Source organism: Macaca thibetana, chromosome 14, assembly GCF_024542745.1.
Source record: "Macaca thibetana thibetana isolate TM-01 chromosome 14, ASM2454274v1, whole genome shotgun sequence".
Classification (NCBI taxonomy): Eukaryota; Metazoa; Chordata; class Mammalia; order Primates; family Cercopithecidae; genus Macaca; species Macaca thibetana.
In genome coordinates this window covers 66,102,957-66,121,753 of record NC_065591.1, presented here as the reverse complement: position 1 = coordinate 66,121,753, position 18,797 = coordinate 66,102,957, and the positions used below count along the sequence as shown (strand labels likewise).

The following is an 18,797-nucleotide window of genomic DNA, read 5'->3' as shown; positions in this document are numbered from 1 at the left end:
GCGAGACTCCGTCTCAAAAAAAAAAAAAAAAAAAAAAAAAAAAACTGCCCATAGCTTGAGGCCAGGTGTTTAAGACCAGCCTGGGCAACATAGTGAGAACCTGTCTCTTAAATAAATAAATAAACAAATGGGGGCGGGGGGAAGCTCAACGTCACTAATCATCAGAGAAATGCAAATCAAAACCACCATGAGACACCATCTCATGCCAGTCAGAATGGTGATTAAAAGGTCAAAAAACAACAGATGCTGATGAGGTTGCAGAGAAAAAGGAACGCTTTTATACTGTTGGTGGGAGTGTTAATTACTTCAATCATTGTGGAAGACAAGTATGGTGATTCTTCAAAGACCTAGAGGCAGAAATACCATTTGACCCAGCAATCCCATTACTGGGTATGTACCCAAAGGAGTATGAATCATTCTATTATAAAGATACATGCACATGTATGTTCATTTGCACTGTTCACAATAGCAAAAACATGGAATCAATCCAAATGCCCATCAATGATAGACTCGATAAAGAAAATGTGGTACATATACATTATGGAATACTATGCTGCCATAAAAAGGAACAAGATCATGTCCTTTGCAGGGACATGGATGGAGCTGGAAGTCATTATTCTCAGCAAACTAATGCAGGAACAGAAAACCATACACCCCATGTTCACTTACAAGTGGGAGCTGAATGATGAGAACACATGGACACATGGGGTGGGGGAAAGATTTATACAGCTGGGGTTTATTCCAGCTATGCAACTCTAGTCAACATTCAAAAAACAGTCAATGTAATGTACATATTAATGGGCTAAAGAAAAATCACATGATTCTATCAATCAGTACAGAAAAAGTTTTCTCAAATTTCAACACCATTCATGATAAAAACTCTGAGAAAAATTGCAGTAAAGGGAGAACTTCCTCAGCTTGATAAAAAGCAGCTACCAAAAACCTATAGCAAACATTATATTTAATGGTGAAAGACTTAATGCTTTCCCTCCAAGACTGGAAACAAAGCAAGGATGTCTGCTATTACTACTCTTATTCAACACAGTACTGAAGTTTTAGTCAGTGCTATAAGGCAAAAAAAGGGGGATTACAGGCATACATATCAGAAAGGAAGAAAATAGAACTGTCCCAATTTGCAGATGACATGATGGTCTCCATAGAAAATCCTGAAGAATCTACAAAAAACTCATAGGACTAATAAGTGAGTTTAGTAAAGTAGTAGGACCCAAGATAAATACACAAAAATCAACTGCAATTCTATATACTCGCAGTGGAAACAGAAATTTTAAATACCATTTACAATCACTCAAAAAAGAGTGAAATACTTAGGTATAAATCTAACAAAACACACATAGGATTTGTATGCTGAAAGCTACAAACTGTTGATGAAACAAGTCAAAGAAGATCTAGATAAATGGTGAGAGATATTGTGTTCATGGACTGGAAGACCCAATGTAGCAAATATGTCAATTCTCCCCAAGTTGATAACAAACTTTAATGCAATTCCTATAAAAATCCCAAAAAGATTTTTATGTGGCCACCAATCCAGATCTACCAACAGTTTTTTGTTTTTGTTTTTTTTTTGAGATGGAGTCTCACTCTGTCGCCCAGGCTGGAGTGCAGTGGCACAATCTTGGCTCACTGCAAGCTCCACCTCCTGGGTTCATGCCATTCTCCCACCTCAGCCTCCAAAGTAGCTGGGACTACAGGCGCCCGCCTAACTTTGTTTTTGTATTTTTAGTAGAGATAGGGTTTCACCATGTTAGCCAGGATGGTCTCGATCTCCTGACCTTGTGATTCACCTGCCTCAGCCTCCTAAAGTGCTAGGATTACAGGCATGAGCCACTGTGCCCGGATCCAACAGTATTTTTTAGACATACATATCGCTCTAAAATTTGTATGGAAGGGCAAAGGAACTAGAATAACTAAAACCATTTTGAGGAAAAAATAAAGTGGAATCAATCATGCTACCTGATTTCAAGATTTATTATATAGTTACAGCAATCAAGACTGCAGTGCAGGTTGAATATCTCTTATCTGAAATGCTTGGGACCAGAAGTGTTTCAGATTTTAGATTTTTTTTTTTTTTAGTTTGAAATATTTATACATGCACAATGAGATAGCTTGAGGACAAGATCCAAGTTTAAACACAAAGTTCATTTATGTTTCATATACACTTTATACACATAGCCTGAAGGTAATTTTATACAATAATTTAAATAATTTTGGCATGAAACAAAGTGTGGATACACTGAACCATCAGAAAGCAAAGGTGTTAACATCTCCACCACCCATGTGGACGATCTGTGATTGTTTGGCATCACCATCATTCCTGATTCTGAATTTATATGCTACCAATAAGCAATCATTTTCTAACACTTATTCACACATAAGTACTTAACAGTAAAAAATATGACAGACCAGTAATACAATGAAAAAAATAGTGTATTCAGGTTAAGTGAGCCAGCACAGTAGTGTCACCAGAATACCTGTATCAGCTGTTAACCAACAATAACAAATAACAGTAGGCTTTCAGTTTCCAAGTATGATGCTATGTTTTGACTAAGAGGTTACTGTACACTGTATTTTATTTTTAGGTGAGAAGAAGCATCAGAAGCAGTTGAGGGACCAAGAAGTGGGTTCTGTAGAGAGGAAGAAGCATTCCTCTGGATGGCTTTTTTAAATGTTTCTTTCAGAGTCATCTGCCTCATTAATGACGCTTTTTGTCTTAGAAGTCTCTCTTTGATTTTATAAACTGACATGATTTCTTGTTCTGTTATGAATGCATGCTGTTCTAGTCCTTTAATAAGCCCATCACACATTTTTACCATGTCATCTATAGGCACTTTTTCTGCAGTGTTAACATCATCTTCATTATCATTACTATCATGATCACCTTGATTCAGAACCATTTTTGTTACTTCACCATTGGACAATGAATGAACAATTGGAACCTCGTTATTACTGTTAAAAACATCTTTGATATCCTCTTCTTCCAGCTTACTGACAGTCTCTGGATGTATATTTTTTGTATACGTAAGGAGGTCAGACATTATTTTTTTCTCACTTGACATACAGAATCCTTCCAAGTTACCATCTTGTTCATCATCATTACTGAACTTGCCAGTAAACTTCTCTGCTGCTTCACGACCAGCAGATGCTTTATTGCCACAAATCTTTAAAAATTTAATGCCATGTCTTTTCTTAAATTTCTGCAACCAGCCTGTTGAATATTCACAGTTCCCCTCAATTTTTAGTTCATTGTGATAGATCTTTGCTTGTTTCATGATCAGCACACCATTAAGTGGCATGTGTTCACTGAGACGCTGACGGATCCACTCTTTCAATACACGATCAAGATCTTCATTTTTAGCTTTATGAAGTGTTTTTCTATTTTTCAATAGTATCTGCTCATCACTTTCAGCATAAAACTTCAATAGTTTATCCTTCTGTTTCTTCAGGTCATATATGGTGGTCATTCCAACACCATACTCTTCTGTAAGATGTTTCACACTTACACCACTGTCCAGTTTCTCCAACAACTTGACTTTCTGTGCTATAGATAAACATAAATGCTTCCTCTTTTTCTTATCACTGATATTCACAGGGGTATCTTCAGATCTTTTTGACATTTTCAACAATATATTTACACCACACAGCAGAGAATAAGCAAAAAAATGCAGTGAGTAATGCACATAGGTCTTGGCCCCATATGGGGCATTTTGGGAAACGTGTTGTTGGTGTGTCCAGCCTGTACACAGGCCATTTAATTACCCTTTGTGGGGATGGGTAATTCCAGGTGTGAGCAGAAAAATTGCAGCAGAAAAGAGCTGGGAGGGTCTTTTCCCCTTGGGGATGTTGCATGAACTGTGTGTTGTGCACCTGTGTTTTCACTGCAACTCACGTAAGTTCAGGTATGAAATTTTCCACTGGTGGCGTAATGTCAGTACTCAAAAAGTTTAGGATTTTGGAGCATTTCAGATTTCAGATTTTTAGATTATGGATGCTCAACCTGTATTGGTAGAGGAATAAACACATAGATCAATGGAACAGAATACAGAAACTGGAAATAGGATCACACAAATATGTGCCACTGGTTTTGACAAAGCATAAAAGCAATTCAACGGAGGAAACATAGCCTTTTGAACAAATGGTGTTGGCGTAATGTAACATGCATATGCAAACAAACAAAAGAAGAACAACAGCAACATCAACCAAAGTTTTACACTTATTTTAAAAAATAACTCAAAATGTATCATAGACTTAAATGTAAAATAAAAAAATCTTTAAAAAAATAGACAGTAGAAGGTCTTCAGGATCTAGGGCTGGGCAAAGAGTTATTAAACCAAAAGCATCAATAAAAGGAAAAGTGGATAAACTGGACCTTATCACAATGACAAACTTTGGCTCTGCAAAGGATACAGTTAAGAGGATGAAAATACAAGCCATACACTGTGAGAAACTATTTACAAAGCACATATTTGACAAAGGGCTAATATCTAGAATGTATAAAGATATCTAAAAACTCAACAGTACAAAAAACAATCAGAAAATGGGCAAAAGACATGAACAGACATTTCATTGAAGGGAATATACACATGGTAAATAAGCACATGAAAAGATGTCTTACATCGTTAGTCAATAGGAGAATACAAATTAAAACCACAAGACACCACCACACACCTATTAGAATGGCTAAAATAAAAGCTAATGCTTGTGAGGATGCAGAGAAACTGGATCATTCATACACTGGTGGTGGGTATGTCAAATGGTACAGCCACTCTGGAAAGCATTTTGACAGTTTCTTAAAAAACAAAACATGTAACTACCATGCAACCCAGCAACTGCACTCCTGGACATTTATTCTGGAGAAGTGAAAACTTACGTTCGTACAAAAACCTGTACACAAATGTCTACAGTACCTTTACTCAGAATATCTGAAAACTGGAAACAACCCAGGTGCTCTTCAGTGAGTGAACAGCTAAACTGCGGTACATTCATACTATGGACTACTACTCATCAATAAAAAGAAATGAACTATTGATACATGCAACAACTTGGATAAGTCTCCAGAGAATTATGCTGAGTGAAAAAAAAATTCTAAAAGGTTGCATACTGTATGATTCCATCCATCTATACAACACAGACGTTTGCCAGGAATTAACAAGCAGTGTAACTACAAAGAGCAACATGAGGGATCCTTGTGGTGATGAAAATATTCTGCATCTTGACTGTATCAATGTCAGTATCCTGGTTGTGATATTGTACTACAGTTTTGCAAGGTGTTTCCATTGGGGAAAGCTGGGTAAAGGATACACATAATCTGTCCGTATTATTGCTTACAACTGCATATGAGTCTCCAATTTTCTCAAATAAAACATTTGATTAAAATAGTACATATGTGATTTCTCTTGTCCAAACCCTGATAATTTGAACCCTTCATCAGACTGGAAAATTTCTCTTCTATTCCTAGTTTGCTGAGTCTTTTGGTCAGAAGAGGTGTTTATTTTTGCCAACAGATTTATCTGTATGTATTGAACATAATCATAGCTTTTATTTTAAAAAAGTTTTTGTTTTATTATTTCTTCCAATGAAGGCTTTTCTCTTCTAACGTAAATTACATTGTTTGATTTCAGAATGCAAAACCAACCTTGCATTCCTGGGATAAACCCTACTTCACCATGATGTATTAATCCTTTTATAAATTGCTGGATTTGATTTGCTAATATTTGCTTAGGATCTTTATGTCTATGTTTATGAAATGTTTTTCAGACACCTAGACAGTCATTCCCTCAGCTTCTGGAGTTGGTTGCTGATGATTCACAACTGAGTCCTTCTCTGGGGGCCCCCCTCCATCAAGGGAAGCAGTCTTGCCAAAAACAACAAACAAACAAACAAAAATCACAGCGCCTCTCCAGGTGTAGCCTGTATCCATGACTGGTCAATACAAGGATATGAGTTTCTGGCCCCCTTGCTTTAATGTGGAACTACTCTGAGGGGTCATCCTAGGCTCCAAGCATCCCTTGGGATTGGTAAAGGCCTCTGCTGAAACCGTTTTGCAGGCCAACTTCTCGCTCTGCCTACAAATTCCTCCTTCCTTCACTTTCTTACAGGTGCTGATTTTTAAGTTCTCCCTATCCCCACCAATAACCTTGTAAGCAAGCTAATCTCCCTCTTGCGACCCCCAGGGGCTCAACCCAGGACATACCATGTTGCCGTTTTATTTTTCTTTTCATAGCACTTAACACCTTATACGTGAAATAACTTTATTTACTTAATACTTAAATACTTATTGTCTGCTGTAAGAATGTAAGCTTACCAGGACAGAGCTTTCTCATACGCAATGCACCGCTGTATCAAGCGCCTAGGGCAGGGCCTGCAGAACATAGCAGGCACTAAATACTGGTTGTTGAATGAACGGAGGAGGCCGGCCTGCGCTGGGTCCTGGAATCTCACATCCCCCCTCCAGCTTTTAACACGCACCTGGGAGCCGCGGCTTGGGGCGTGCCCCTGAGTCCCCGCCCCTCATACCACGCCCCCAGGCCCAGGGAGAGGGCGGGGTCCCGCGGACGCAGCGGTGGCCACGATGCGGCAACCCGCGGTTCGGCTGGTGCGCCTGGGTCGGGTGCCGTACGCCGAGCTGCTGGGGCTGCAGGACCGCTGGCTGCGGCGGCTACAGGCCGAGCCAGGCACTGAAGCCTCGTCGGGGACTGAGGCGGGCGCGCTCCTGCTCTGCGAGCCCGCGGGGCCCGTGTACACGGCCGGGCTGCGCGGCGGCCTGACGCCCGAGGAAACTGCGCGGCTACGGGCCTTGGGCGCCGAGGTGCGCGTCACAGGCCGCGGTGGCCTGGCCACCTTCCACGGCCCGGGCCAGCTGCTTTGCCACCCGGTACTCGACCTGCGGCGTCTCGGTCTGCGCTTGCGCATGCACGTAGCGGCGCTGGAGGCGTGCGCCGTGCGCCTGTGCGAGCTCCAGGGCCTGCAGGATGCCCGCGCGCGGTCCCCGCCCTACACCGGCGTCTGGCTGGACGATCGCAAGATCTGCGCGATCGGTGAGCGCCGCGGCGCAGGGCGGGACCTGAGAGCCGGGGTGGGAGCTTGAGGCCTGGGGGCGGGGTCTGACGGGGCTGGACCAATGGAGGTGAGGGTAGAACTCGGGCCGGGAGGAGGCGTATCTAGCGCGGGCCTCAAATCACAGCTACCCGCTGCGTTTGAGCTTTTAAGCCCTTTCCCGGATACCATATATTGAGAAGCAGAAGGCACGTTACATCATCTAGTCGAACACGCATTTCTGTGAATGGAGAGACAGGAGAAGTGGATTGCCAGGTTACTTCCAGCCAATCACAATGTCATGGCAATAAGGGTGCTAATTTTCAAACTTTTTTATTTTTTAAGACGGAGTCTCGCTGTGTGTCTCCCAGGCTGGAGTGCAGTGACGCAACCTCGGCTCACTGCAAGCTCCGCCTCCCGGGTTCACGCCATTCTCCTGGATCAGTCTCCCGAGTAACTGGGACTACAGGCGCCCACCACCAGCCCGGCTAATTTTTTGTATTTTTAGTAGAGATGGGGTTTCACTGTGTTGGCCAGGATGGTCTCGATCTCATGACCTCGTGATCCGCGCGCCTCGGCCTCCCAAAGTGCTGGAATTACAGGCGTTAGCCACTGCGCCCGTCCCCAAATTTTTTTTTTTTTTTTTAAGTATTGGAATCTGTTAAAAGACATTTCCTGGAATCCTCATGATGAGTGCAGCTGCCTTGAAGCCACGCACCCCTTCCTTTCATTTGTTTCCTTTTCCCATCTGTGCACAATTCCTTGTTTCTCCAGAAACAAAATTTGAAAACTAGTGATCTAGTCCAGTTCTCTCATCGCCCTGAGAGGGACCCCGAAGCCCGGAGAGTGGAGGGTATCTACTCTAAGACCCTTTGACTTGCCTTGCAGGAGTCCGCTGTGGAAGGCACATCACGTCCCACGGCCTGGCTCTCAACTGCTCTACGGACCTCACGTGGTTTGAGCACATTGTGCCCTGTGGACTGGTTGGGACAGGCGTCACTTCCTTGAGTAAGGAGCTCCAGAGGCACGTCACCGTGGATGAAGTAATGCCACCTTTCCTTGTGGCCTTTAAGGAGATCTACAAGTGCACACTGATCTCAGAGGACAGCCCCAACTGAAGAGTACTCGTATTATAACAGCGAGGATGCTCGTGCCTTGGGAAGCACGAAGCCTGACTCACCTACTGAAACACAGATTTTAGACCTGGCGTATCATTCACTGATCATGAAACTAAGGACATACCATAAGCTCTGAGCCACTGTTTTCATATGTATCCTGTTTTATTTATATCTAAATGTGACAACACTGAAAAGCAACACATGCTGTATGAAACATTAGCACTACTATTGACAGCAGTGTCTCAGCTTAGAGAAATTCAGATGTCATAGATTGTCATTTCTCTATTGTTACTTCCTCAATACTGTGTCTAACTGAGCAATTCTGGGCTCTAGTTCCCTCAATTTTGTGGAAATCAAATCTCTGAATGGCACAGGTGAAGGTGATAGGATGTGGTGTTTTATTCTCAAGAGACCTGGGTTCTTTCTGCAATAAAGGGAAAAGGGAAGAACCTTCAAAGAATAAAATGGAATCTTACCTTCCTGGGTTTGATTCCCCAAGTTTGATAATTTAGCAGCTTTTAGTTGGGTTACCCTGAGCTAGGCCAAAGACTGGAGAAAGAACAAGAATAATTTCTCACACTGTACAAATGCCAAAGGTAGAAGTGAGTTTTTTTATATGAGACCTGTAAGTTTGTAAGGCTGCATATTATCTGTTGCTGTGTAACAAATCATCAAAACTTAGTGACTTAACAGTAAACATTAATTATCGTTTGTGGGTCAGGAATTTGGGGGAAGCTTAGCTGGGTGTTTGTAGGTTGGGGTCTCCCACGAACTTGCAGTTATGATGTCAGCTGCAGTTATTCAAAGACTTGGCTGGGCTCTAGGATTGGCACCCCATATGGTGCACTCGCTTGCCTGGTTGGTTGTGGTTGTGGACAAGAGGCCTCAGTTCCTCACCATGTGGACCTCTCTATAGGGCTGCTTGATAGTTCTCATGACAGGGCAACTGGCTTCCCCTAGAGCAAGTCATGCCAAAGGGAGACAATCTGGAAGCCACAATGTTTTTCATGACCCAGCCTCGGAAATAATACAGGCATTTCTGTAGTCTTCTAACAGATGAGCCCTGTTCAGTGTGGAAGGGACTTCACTAGGGCAACAAGAGGTGAGGATTATTAGGGGCCATCTTGAAGAATGCCTACCAAGCCTATTAAGAGTGGAAAGAGCCTTGAATGAGAAGTCAGGGGACCCTGGTTCCAGTTCTGGCTCTGTGGAAAAGTCGTTTACTCTCTGGTCTTCAGTTTCTCCTTAAACCAGTGCTGTTCAACAGAAATACAATGCAAGCCACATTGTAATTTGACATTTTATAGGATCCATGTTAAAAAGGTAAAAGAAATGAGTGATGTTAATTTTTTTTTTTTTTTTTTTTAAGAAATGAGGCCTCACTATGTTGCCCAAGCTGGTCTCAAACTCCTGGGCTCAAGGGATCCTTCTGCCTCAGCCTTACAAAGTGCTGGGATTACAGGTATGAGCCACCATGCCTGGCCTATGATGTTAATTTTAGTATTTTAATTAACCCAATATGCAAAAATATCAATATAAAGCAATATAAATGTTTTCTTGAGATATTTCACGTTCCTTTTCTCATGCTGAGTCTTCAAAATATAGTGTGTATTTTACACTTATAGCACACCTCATTTTGGACTAGCCACATTTTAAAAGTGCTCATTGGGCACATGATGATGGTGCCTTAGACTGACCATTCTCACATGTAAAGTCCCTTTGAGTTCCCAAGGTTCTGTGGTCTCACTGGCTTCTAGGAAGAAAGGTAAATCCTCCTACATCTGAGGTCTGATTTTTTTTAATGCAAATAATTTATATCAATTATTCAAGCTGAAAAGGACTTTAGAGGTTTATTCCTACCCCCTCGTTGTAAAGAGATGAAAACAAGAATTAGGAAAAACCTCAAAGTCAAAGTAAATTAATGCCAAAGCCGGCACTGAGTCTTAGGTATAAGCCCCTTTCTCATGCTCTTTTCCTGCTGTGCACACTGATTTAGAGCTTGGAACAAGAAGGTTTAAGTGTCATGGACATTCCATCAATATTAGTTGATTGATGGTTTATCACCTGTAATTTGGTCCATATTCTTCCTGGGCCTTAGTTTCCCATCCACAGGGCCACTGCTGCTGTTGTAGGGGTGTGGGAGTGAGGAGTCATTGATAATTACTTTTGAGTTATTATTGCCGAAAAGGAAAATAATTATTCCAGGAAAAGTGGAGTTAGATTCTCATAGATGGAAGGCCATGCACAGTGTTTCTACCTATCTGATACTCAGCCTCCCTCTCTAGCAGCCCTAACAAATGACCATACAACTTGTTCTTGAATGCTTCCAGAGACTGGAAAAGAAATAGACATGTGCTCAGCACTTACGTATAGTGCCACATACAGTCATACTGTGTTAGCCTCTTAAGTACATGCTCTCATTTGACAGCCTGTTCCATTCTTCTGGACCATAGAGAATCTGTATACAGTTGTAGTGGCTGATTTGCTTGACCTTCCTGAACCTCAGTTTCATTACATGAAACAAGGATGGTGGTAAGAATTAGATGACATAATTATAGGTAAAGCATTGAGGGTAATGTTGGCCCAGAGTAAAACTTCAGTAAATCTTAACATTATTATTATCACCGTCTGTCCTCCATGAGCCTTCTCCAGGGAAATTATCCCCAGATCCTTTGAGTTCCCCTCAAGGCAATAGGCTCCGCAGGAGTAGAGCTGCTTCTGCCTTGTTTCCTTCTGCGTCTCCAGCACGTAGCACTGGGCTTGACATACAGAAGGCTATTTGAACATATTGATTAAGGGGAATTGAACTGTTTAAACTCTTCTCCCAGCCTGCCCATCTGTCTGTGCACCAGCCCCAGCTCATGTGTGTCCCATTAGGTGCAGCACTCACGGCTGAGCACAGCAGTCTTGGTGTGGACAGACCAGCACAGAGTACAGGAAACTGTTGCTTCCTGTGCTGGACTTGGGGAACACAAACTGGCCCTCATGGTGCTGGCCTGCAGACGTGTTCTTTTTGGCTTACAGGATTTTATATATGTGTGTATGTATCTGGTTAAGTTTAGTAATTGCCAACATTTAAAAAATGGGAAATTGTCATGTAAAAATTTGGTTTTCTGGCTTCTCATGAAAATTGGAGAGATCTGGAAACACTGGGCCATCGGCCTGACAATTGGAAGCAGGTATGTTTTTTGTTGTTGTTGTTTTGTGTGTGTGTGTGTGATGGAGTCTCACTCTGTTGCCCTGGGTTCAAGCGATTCTCCTGCCTCAGCCTCTCAAGTAGCTGGGATTACAGGCATCTGCCACCATGCCCAGCTAATTTTTGTATTTTTAGTAGAGATGGGGTTTCACCATGTTGGCCAGGCTGGTCTTGAACTCCTGGCCTCAAGTGATCCACCCGCCTCAGCCTCCCAAAGTGCTGGGATCACAGGCGTGAGCCACCATGCCCAGCCAGAAGCAGGTATGTTTTTAAAATTGCAATTTCCAGTTGGCTGCAGCACCTCTCCTCCCTTCCCCACTTGTTGACATTAGCTTTCTGGCCCCTGTAGGCATTTGAGTTGGTGACCCCTAATCTAGACATTTCCTTGTTCTGAGACACAGCAGAGTCTCGGTGGACCCATCATAGTATTGGTTTTACACCACAGTCATGGGGAGCCCTTTAAGAAAGGGCCATGACTTACTCATTCCTGTGTCCCTGGCCCCTGGCTCAGGGCCTGGCACAGTATAGACAGCAGAAAATGTATGATAGTTTTTAATCTTCACCAAATATTTCTGGCTCTCTGCTTTCTGGACACATGGCAGGATTGTGCTTTGTGGCCCCCACGTGGGTGAGTAGGGGCAAGGTCAAATTCTTCTGGTTAATTTATGAATGGAGGTGGCATGTCACTTCTGAGCTGGAGCATTGACTAGCTGGTGCCAGGCCTTTCAGAGTTTCCCTCTGGAACAGTGACCAACAACGTTGAAGATGGTGGCTGCTTCCTGAGGGACTGCAATGATCAGAGCCCCCTGCTGATGATGGACATGCATTGGAGTTCAGTCACATATATGTCACAGCACAACCTAGCCTGCTATAACTAACGTAATTGTTTATATTAATCAGAACTCTTATATTTGTAAGTGTAGAAAGCCAATTCTAACATGAGCCAAAAAAATAACAAGGGTGGGGGTTATTGGAAAAGGTACTAGAGTCTCATAGAATCCAAGAGTAAGGCAGCAGCTGAAGAAGAGAACGGGAGTGTGAAGCCCTTTAGGAACTCAGGTAGTCTTTTCCCTCCCACTCTCTGTCATGTTTTGTGGCATGTGTTTGCTTCATTTTGTCTTGCTTCAGTTCAGCTTTCTCTATTTCCCAGGCCACATGGTGGAACATGGCTGCTGCTGCTCCTGCCACTGCGGCTGCTATCCATGAATGTTGGGGTAGAATCAAAGTTTCTTGCTTGAGCAGCTGGGTGGATGGATGCTAAAGATACTGCTGGGTTGGAGAACACCAGATAAGGACCAAGTTTGGAGAGGAAGATGATGAATTCAGTTTTTGATAAATCAAGTTTGAGATACTCATGGGAGAGGCAAGCAGAGAGAGCCAAGAGGCAGTTGGGTCTGGAGAATGAGTGGGATGAGTGAAGGTTTAGGTGTAGAAGCTCTAAGAGAGGAGAGCAGAGGACTGATAAGTGTGAGACACAGGCTGTGTGAGGCACGGGCTGGCAAGGAGGAGTAGGCCAAGTAGACTGAGAAGTAGAGAATAAGTGGTGCAGGGGCACAGAATGGGACAACGTGACTGTCTCATCCTCTGGCAGTCTCTTTCTCCGGCAACCCAACAAGATAGGCAAGGTTATTTTATGGATGAGAAAACCAAGGCTCCGAGAGGTCAAGTGCCTTGTGAGAGAGGTCATGCTGTTGACAAGGGCAAGGTGAGTCTGGGCTTCCAATGCGGGCTTTGAAGGGTGAGTGAGGCAGGCCTGCAGGAGGAGCCCCCAGTAACAGGTGGTGAGTGGGTAGGCAAAGCGGGAGGATATAGAACAGGAGGCCAGAGTTAGGCTGAGGTCTAGCTGTGGCATCAGGTCAGGCTACTGCTGTGGGTTCCTGGCTCTCCTTCCTGCTTGGACAGATCCCACCTCTGGTTTCCCACTGGGGCCCTTCCTTAAGGAAGGAAGCTGAGCATATGAAGGAGGATATTTAACACCCTGACTTTCCTCCTTTGAAAAAGCCTCTTCTTGTTTGTTCAGAGTCTTTTCCTCAAAATAAACAGATTTTCCAGAGTCTGGTGAATGAGTGCTGAGGGTGAGGACGTGACCAACTGCAGTTACTAGTCCAGTGTCTCGTTCCCCCCTGAGGCTGGCAGGAAACTGAACAGAGCCAGCTCTGGCAGCATGACCAGGTATCAGGCACCTCGCTTTGTGTAAAAATCGCTCTTTGACAGTGTCTCCTTATGTTGTCCAGGCTGGTCTCAAACTCCTGGGCTCAAGAGATCCTCCTGTCTTGGCCTCCCGAAGTGCTAAGTAGGATTACAGGTGTGAGCCACCACACCTGGCTGTAAAAATGTACTTATTCTCCAGCCTCTTTTGTATAAATCGTAGTAAGGGATGGGACTAATGATGTTATCTGTGAAAATAGCCACCATTTACCCATAAGACAAAACTTGGGGCCCATCTACCCTGACCACATCATGATGTTCATCTGCAGCTGTTGCAAGGTGTTCAGATTATATAAATACAAATGGCATAAAAACTTTAAAAGAAGTGCAATTCTCGAAAATTGGACTAAAGCATTCTGTAAAGCAACGGATAATAATGAGCTTACAGTGGATAATTCATTTGAATTTGAAAAATACAGAAATGAGCCTGTCAAATACCAGCAAGAACTATGAAATAAAACTACTGATGCAATGAAGACAGTTGGAAAGATCAAACAAATGCCAACCTAAATTTATAATGAACAAATTGAAGAAAAGTAAAGGACTATAGAAAGCTCAGGACATCAAAGAAGTCAGGCAAAACTCATCTTATCTTGACCCCTCTTTCAGGCAAAGGAAAGCAGCTGGAAGAAAAGATGATACAACCGTTACAACAGGATGCAGACATGAAAGAGGCTTCCTAAAAATCTCATTGTCTATAACCATTTATATATTTACATTCGAAAATCTCCTTTGGAGACTTAGAAACTCTAAATTATTGACTTATTTTTTGTATAAGATCACTCAAATGAAAGGTGATTAAAAATCATCTACATTGCTGTCTACAAAACATCAGATAATATGGATGTTAGATTGCATCTCATTGTTAAGTCTTTACCGATAGATATGTTTGTAAATACAGAAATGAAATGTGGACATAAAATGGTTATGCTATTTGGTTAATGGTACTAGGCAACATTTCTGTAATTAATGACATTCAAAAATTTATGGCTAGTGATATATATAAAGTAAAATTTTCTTTGCAGTAAAATATGCCCTTTATTGTTATAGAAGGGAGGATATAAGGAATCAACAGTTTGTATGAGAATAGCTCAAATAGTATCTTTTATTTTGATTTTAATATTTCTTATTTTGGTTTATTAGCATCTTAGAACAAAATGGCCTTATATAATGAAGCCTATTATGCTGGACTGTTTTGACCTGTTTTAATTGTTCTGACAGATAGTTGGGGATGAAAGCCGAATAGCATTTGCCTGAAATGACTGACACTATATAATTTCTGCTTTGGCAATACTCAGTTCTAACTTGTGATTCCTGGTAGAACAGACTTTTTTTTTTTTGAGCCTAGCAATGATCTAGAAGCAGATGTTATCTCAGTGCCTTTTAAAATTTGTTGTGTGGTTTTCTTTTAAAAAGCCATACAATAATTTTGGAAAACAATGTATGGGTAGAACATCTGTCTGTAATTTGCACGCAAAACCACTTTTAATGGGTACAAAGTTAAATTAGGAGGAATACGTTCAGATGTCCTATTGCACAGTAGGATGACAATAGTTAATGCATTGAATGTTCTTGCTACAAATAAATGATAAATGTTTGAGTTGATGGGTGTGCTAATTACACTGATTTGATTGATACACATTGTATGTGAAACAGTACATATGCCATAAATATTTACAATTATGTTTCAGTTTAACTTTTTTTTGTTTTTTTTTTTTTTTTGAGACGGAGTCTCGCTCTGTCGCCCAGGCTGGAGTGCAGTGGCCGGATCTCAGCTCACTGCAAGCTCCGCCTCCCGGGTTCACTCCATTCTCCTGCCTCAGCCTCCCGAGTAGCTGGGACTACAGGCGTCCGCCACATCGCCCGGCTAGTTTTTTGTATTTTTTAGTAGAGACGGGGTTTCACCGTGTTAGCCAGGATGGTCTCGATCTCCTGACCTCGTGATCCACCCGTCTCGGCCTCCCAAAGTGCTGGGATTACAGGCTTGAGCCACCGCGCCCGGCCTCAGTTTAACTTTTTAAAAAACATTTCTAATGTAAAAAGTATCTCTCAAACTGTAGGTTAACTTCTTGATTTATATTTAAATATGGATCTTAAGCAAAATAGTGAAAATAACCATCTTGATTTAGTGTTTTTGTCCCATATGTGAATTGTATATACTTAGAGGACAATAAAATCAACTGAGCTGTAAGCTTAGAATAGGACTGAGGGGTAATTTTGCACAGCAGCTTTACAAATGGTACATTGTTACATTGATGCTTCAAAACTCTCTCTCTCTCTCTCTCTCTCAGTAAATGGCTAAAGGGATTAGTACTTTACCTTTGGAGGTCCTCAAAGCATTATTTGGAGTTCATAATACATCAGCTAGAACCAAGTAGAATCTGTGTTTTTCTGAAGACTATCGGTAGCATAAATGTGATTATAAACAAAGTACACTTAAGATGTATATATGCAATGACTGCTATTTATACAAAATTTAAATCTGCAAATGGAAACAACATGCTTATGGGTTATTAAAATTGTCTAAAGTCTTAGGTTCTTTATAGTACACGTGCTGATTTACAAATAAATGATTTATTAACTGATTTTTAAAAATAATCTCTCTGAAAACTCCCATGGAAACCAGATTTTTGTAATCGAAATCTGATTTTTTTTACCAAATTGTCACTTACTGTACATATTATCAAACCACTTTATAATATCTGTAAAGTTAAAAAATACTTGTACTCCCACCTAACACAATCCTTTTCACTTATGTGTGTTTTCAGTATTTGATCATGAGCAGACATATTTTTATATACTTCTAATATGTGAACAAAATTTTGTATACTTTTTTCATCATCTTTGATTTTGTTTTTAATTAAGTCGTATGATCATACATAATTTTTAAATTTGTATATATCTCCTCTACTTTAATCCTTTTAAGTTGGCAAAAGCACCATTCCCAATCACAAATACACGGGAGTTCTACAGTTTTATGCTTTTGAATGGCTGTTTAAAGACAATCCTAAATTACAACTTAGTCTGACTTAGACTGTAAAGAATTCAAGAGTGAAGTTTAACTTGCTACTATTTTTAAAGCATTTGACCTTATAGATCATCTATAAAATGTGAGAAGTGTTCATCTTTATTTGATATTACACATAAACCACACTAAAATGCCTTTCAATAAGTAAAAGGAACCATTTTAGATACAGGGAATTCAAATTAGATTGGCATAGTTAAGGCCAAAAATTTAAAGTATACATTGCTACCTTATCGTCAACCCTTGCCTTTAAGAAGTGGCGAACACAAAACACAGGTGAAAGCTTGCTTGGTTCTGAGACAGGGAAGGAATTTCCCCAGTATTTAAATATATTCACATATCCAGTTATATTAATCTAAATATAAAACGAATCTCCAATAAGTTTTGTTTTGTTTTTTTGAGATGGAGTCTTGCTCTGTTGCCCAGGCTGGAGTGTAGTGGTGTGATCTCGGCTCACTGCAACCTCTGCCTCCTGGGTTCAAGCCATTCCTCTGCCTCAGCCTCCTGAGTAGAGTAGCTGGGACTACAAGCGTGTGCCACCACGCCCGGCTAATTTTTGTATTTTTAGTAGAGATGGGGTTTCACCATGTTGGCCAGGCTGGTCTTGAACTCCTGACCTCAAGTGATCTGCCCACCTCAGCCTCCCAAAGTGCTGCGATTACAGGTGTGAGCCACCACACCTGGCCCAATCTCCAATAAGTTTTAAGATAGCATTAACCATCTCTGGAAAGTTGAACGTTACTAACAAAGTCTAATCATATCTTTAGAAGGGGTAAACAGTGATAGCATTTACTGAATCACAATTACTATTAAAATTCAAAAAACTAAACATATTCATTTAACTACAACCCAGGGTTTAGTTTTAAATCAGGACTGCCCAACAAAATATTCTGTCAATCATTCATGATCTGAATTCTGATGTATGAGAGCTATCAAATTATGGTACACATAAAAAAGTCAGACATTTCTGTTTTGTAATAAATAAGGCAGTGGCCAATTATTACTCATTGGTAGCTTTTTTGAGATAAGCTATCAAGTCTGCCCTTTCTGCCTTCTTCTTAATGTGGGCAAAGATCATTTTTGTTCCAGGGATGTACTTCTAGGAATTCTCCAAATGCTCCATCAGGGTATCCTCTCCCCAGGTGATGCCTTTGTTCTTATTGGCATCTGTGTAAGAGAATCCAGTGGCCTGGACAGGTGGAGATTAGGCCCAGTTTTGTCCTTGCCTTTGTTTTCCATGGTGTAGCACTGGGCACACTTCTCAATACAAATCCTCTTGCCTTTCTCAATATTACCCATATTTAATTCTCTCTTTTGTCGCTGGCGCTAGGAACGTTCCCACTCGGAAGCTGGACGTACCGCTCTGTATGATCTTTTTTTCTTTCTTTTTTTTTTTTTTTTGAGATGGAGTCTCTGTCTTCTGTCGCCAGGCTGGAGTTCAGTGGCCCGATCTCGACTCACTGCAAGCTCCGCCTCCCGGGTTCACTGAGCCAATCTCCTGCCTCAGCCTCCCGAGTAGCTGGGACTACAGGCGCCCGCCAGCATGTCCGGCTAATTTTTTGTATTTTTAGTAGAGACGTGGTTTCACAATGTTAGCCAGGATGGTCTTGATCTCCTGACCTCGTGATCCGCCTGCCTCGGCCTCCCGAAGTGCTGGGATTATAGGCGTGAGTCACCGCGCCCGGCCGGCCCTCTCTGTGTACTCTTTTAAACCAAATATCATACTACAAACATTTTCCCACATTGCTAGTCTTCATAACTGTATTTTTGAATGCCTTAATTTTATTTTTTAACTTTGATCAATTTTTAATAGAGATAATCATACATATGGAATAAAATTTAAAAGGTGCAGAATAGTGGCATTGAAATGTAAGTCTTACTCCTCCCCTTCTCCCCTGTAAACTCAGATCCCTTCCCTGGAGGCCTACATAATGAAAAGTGTCTTATTTATGTACTTCAGAGTTATTTTATACATATATAAGCACACATGACTATACTCATTCTTTTTTATATAGTAGCACCCTATGCACAGTCTTGCACTTGGGTGATTGTTTCAGACCAGTTTATAAAAGGCATCCTCATTCTTTTTAGTGACTATGTAGTATTCCATTGAATGATTTACCATGACTTATTTAGTCTCTATTGAGGACATTTAGGTTATTACTAATCTTAGGCTTTTACAAACAAAGCTGTAATGAGA

General features: G+C 41.5%; 2 protein-coding genes and 2 pseudogenes across 5 annotated transcripts; 2 read left to right on the top strand and 2 right to left on the bottom strand.

Annotated features, from left to right (window-relative positions):
- Nucleotides 1-2,136: 2,136 nt before the first annotated feature.
- Nucleotides 2,137-6,694, bottom strand: LOC126935102 (uncharacterized). 2 transcript variants are annotated; one of them, XM_050756303.1, is made up of 2 exons: nt 6,484-6,694; nt 2,137-4,012 (listed from the first exon to the last, which is right to left on the bottom strand). In XM_050756303.1, exon 2 carries the CDS (start codon nt 3,630-3,632, stop codon nt 2,571-2,573), a length of 1,062 nt encoding a protein of 353 aa, XP_050612260.1. In that variant the 5' UTR covers nt 3,633-4,012; nt 6,484-6,694; the 3' UTR covers nt 2,137-2,570. The 2 variants fall into 2 exon arrangements, with proteins under 2 accessions (XP_050612260.1, XP_050612258.1); XM_050756301.1 differs by lacking the exon at nt 6,484-6,694 and adding an exon at nt 6,320-6,413.
- On the top strand, nt 6,587-9,729 carry LIPT2 (lipoyl(octanoyl) transferase 2). 2 transcript variants are annotated; one of them, XM_050756450.1, is made up of 2 exons: nt 6,587-7,052; nt 7,939-9,729. In XM_050756450.1, the coding sequence occupies exons 1-2, from the start codon at nt 6,587-6,589 to the stop codon at nt 8,166-8,168; spliced, it is 696 nt and encodes a 231-aa protein (XP_050612407.1). In that variant the 3' UTR covers nt 8,169-9,729. The 2 variants fall into 2 exon arrangements, with proteins under 2 accessions (XP_050612407.1, XP_050612408.1); XM_050756451.1 differs by having other exon boundaries at nt 6,587-7,090; nt 7,939-8,058.
- A 3,999-nt stretch (nt 9,730-13,728) lies between these two features.
- LOC126936496 (probable ribosome biogenesis protein RLP24) lies at nt 13,729-15,587 on the top strand (annotated as a pseudogene). Its single transcript, XR_007719441.1, has one exon. The product of XR_007719441.1 is annotated as a probable ribosome biogenesis protein RLP24 (transcript).
- Nucleotides 15,588-17,597: 2,010 nt separating this feature from the next.
- Nucleotides 17,598-17,896, bottom strand: LOC126935280 (cytochrome c, somatic-like; annotated as a pseudogene).
- Between the last annotated feature and the right edge of the window lie 901 nt (nt 17,897-18,797).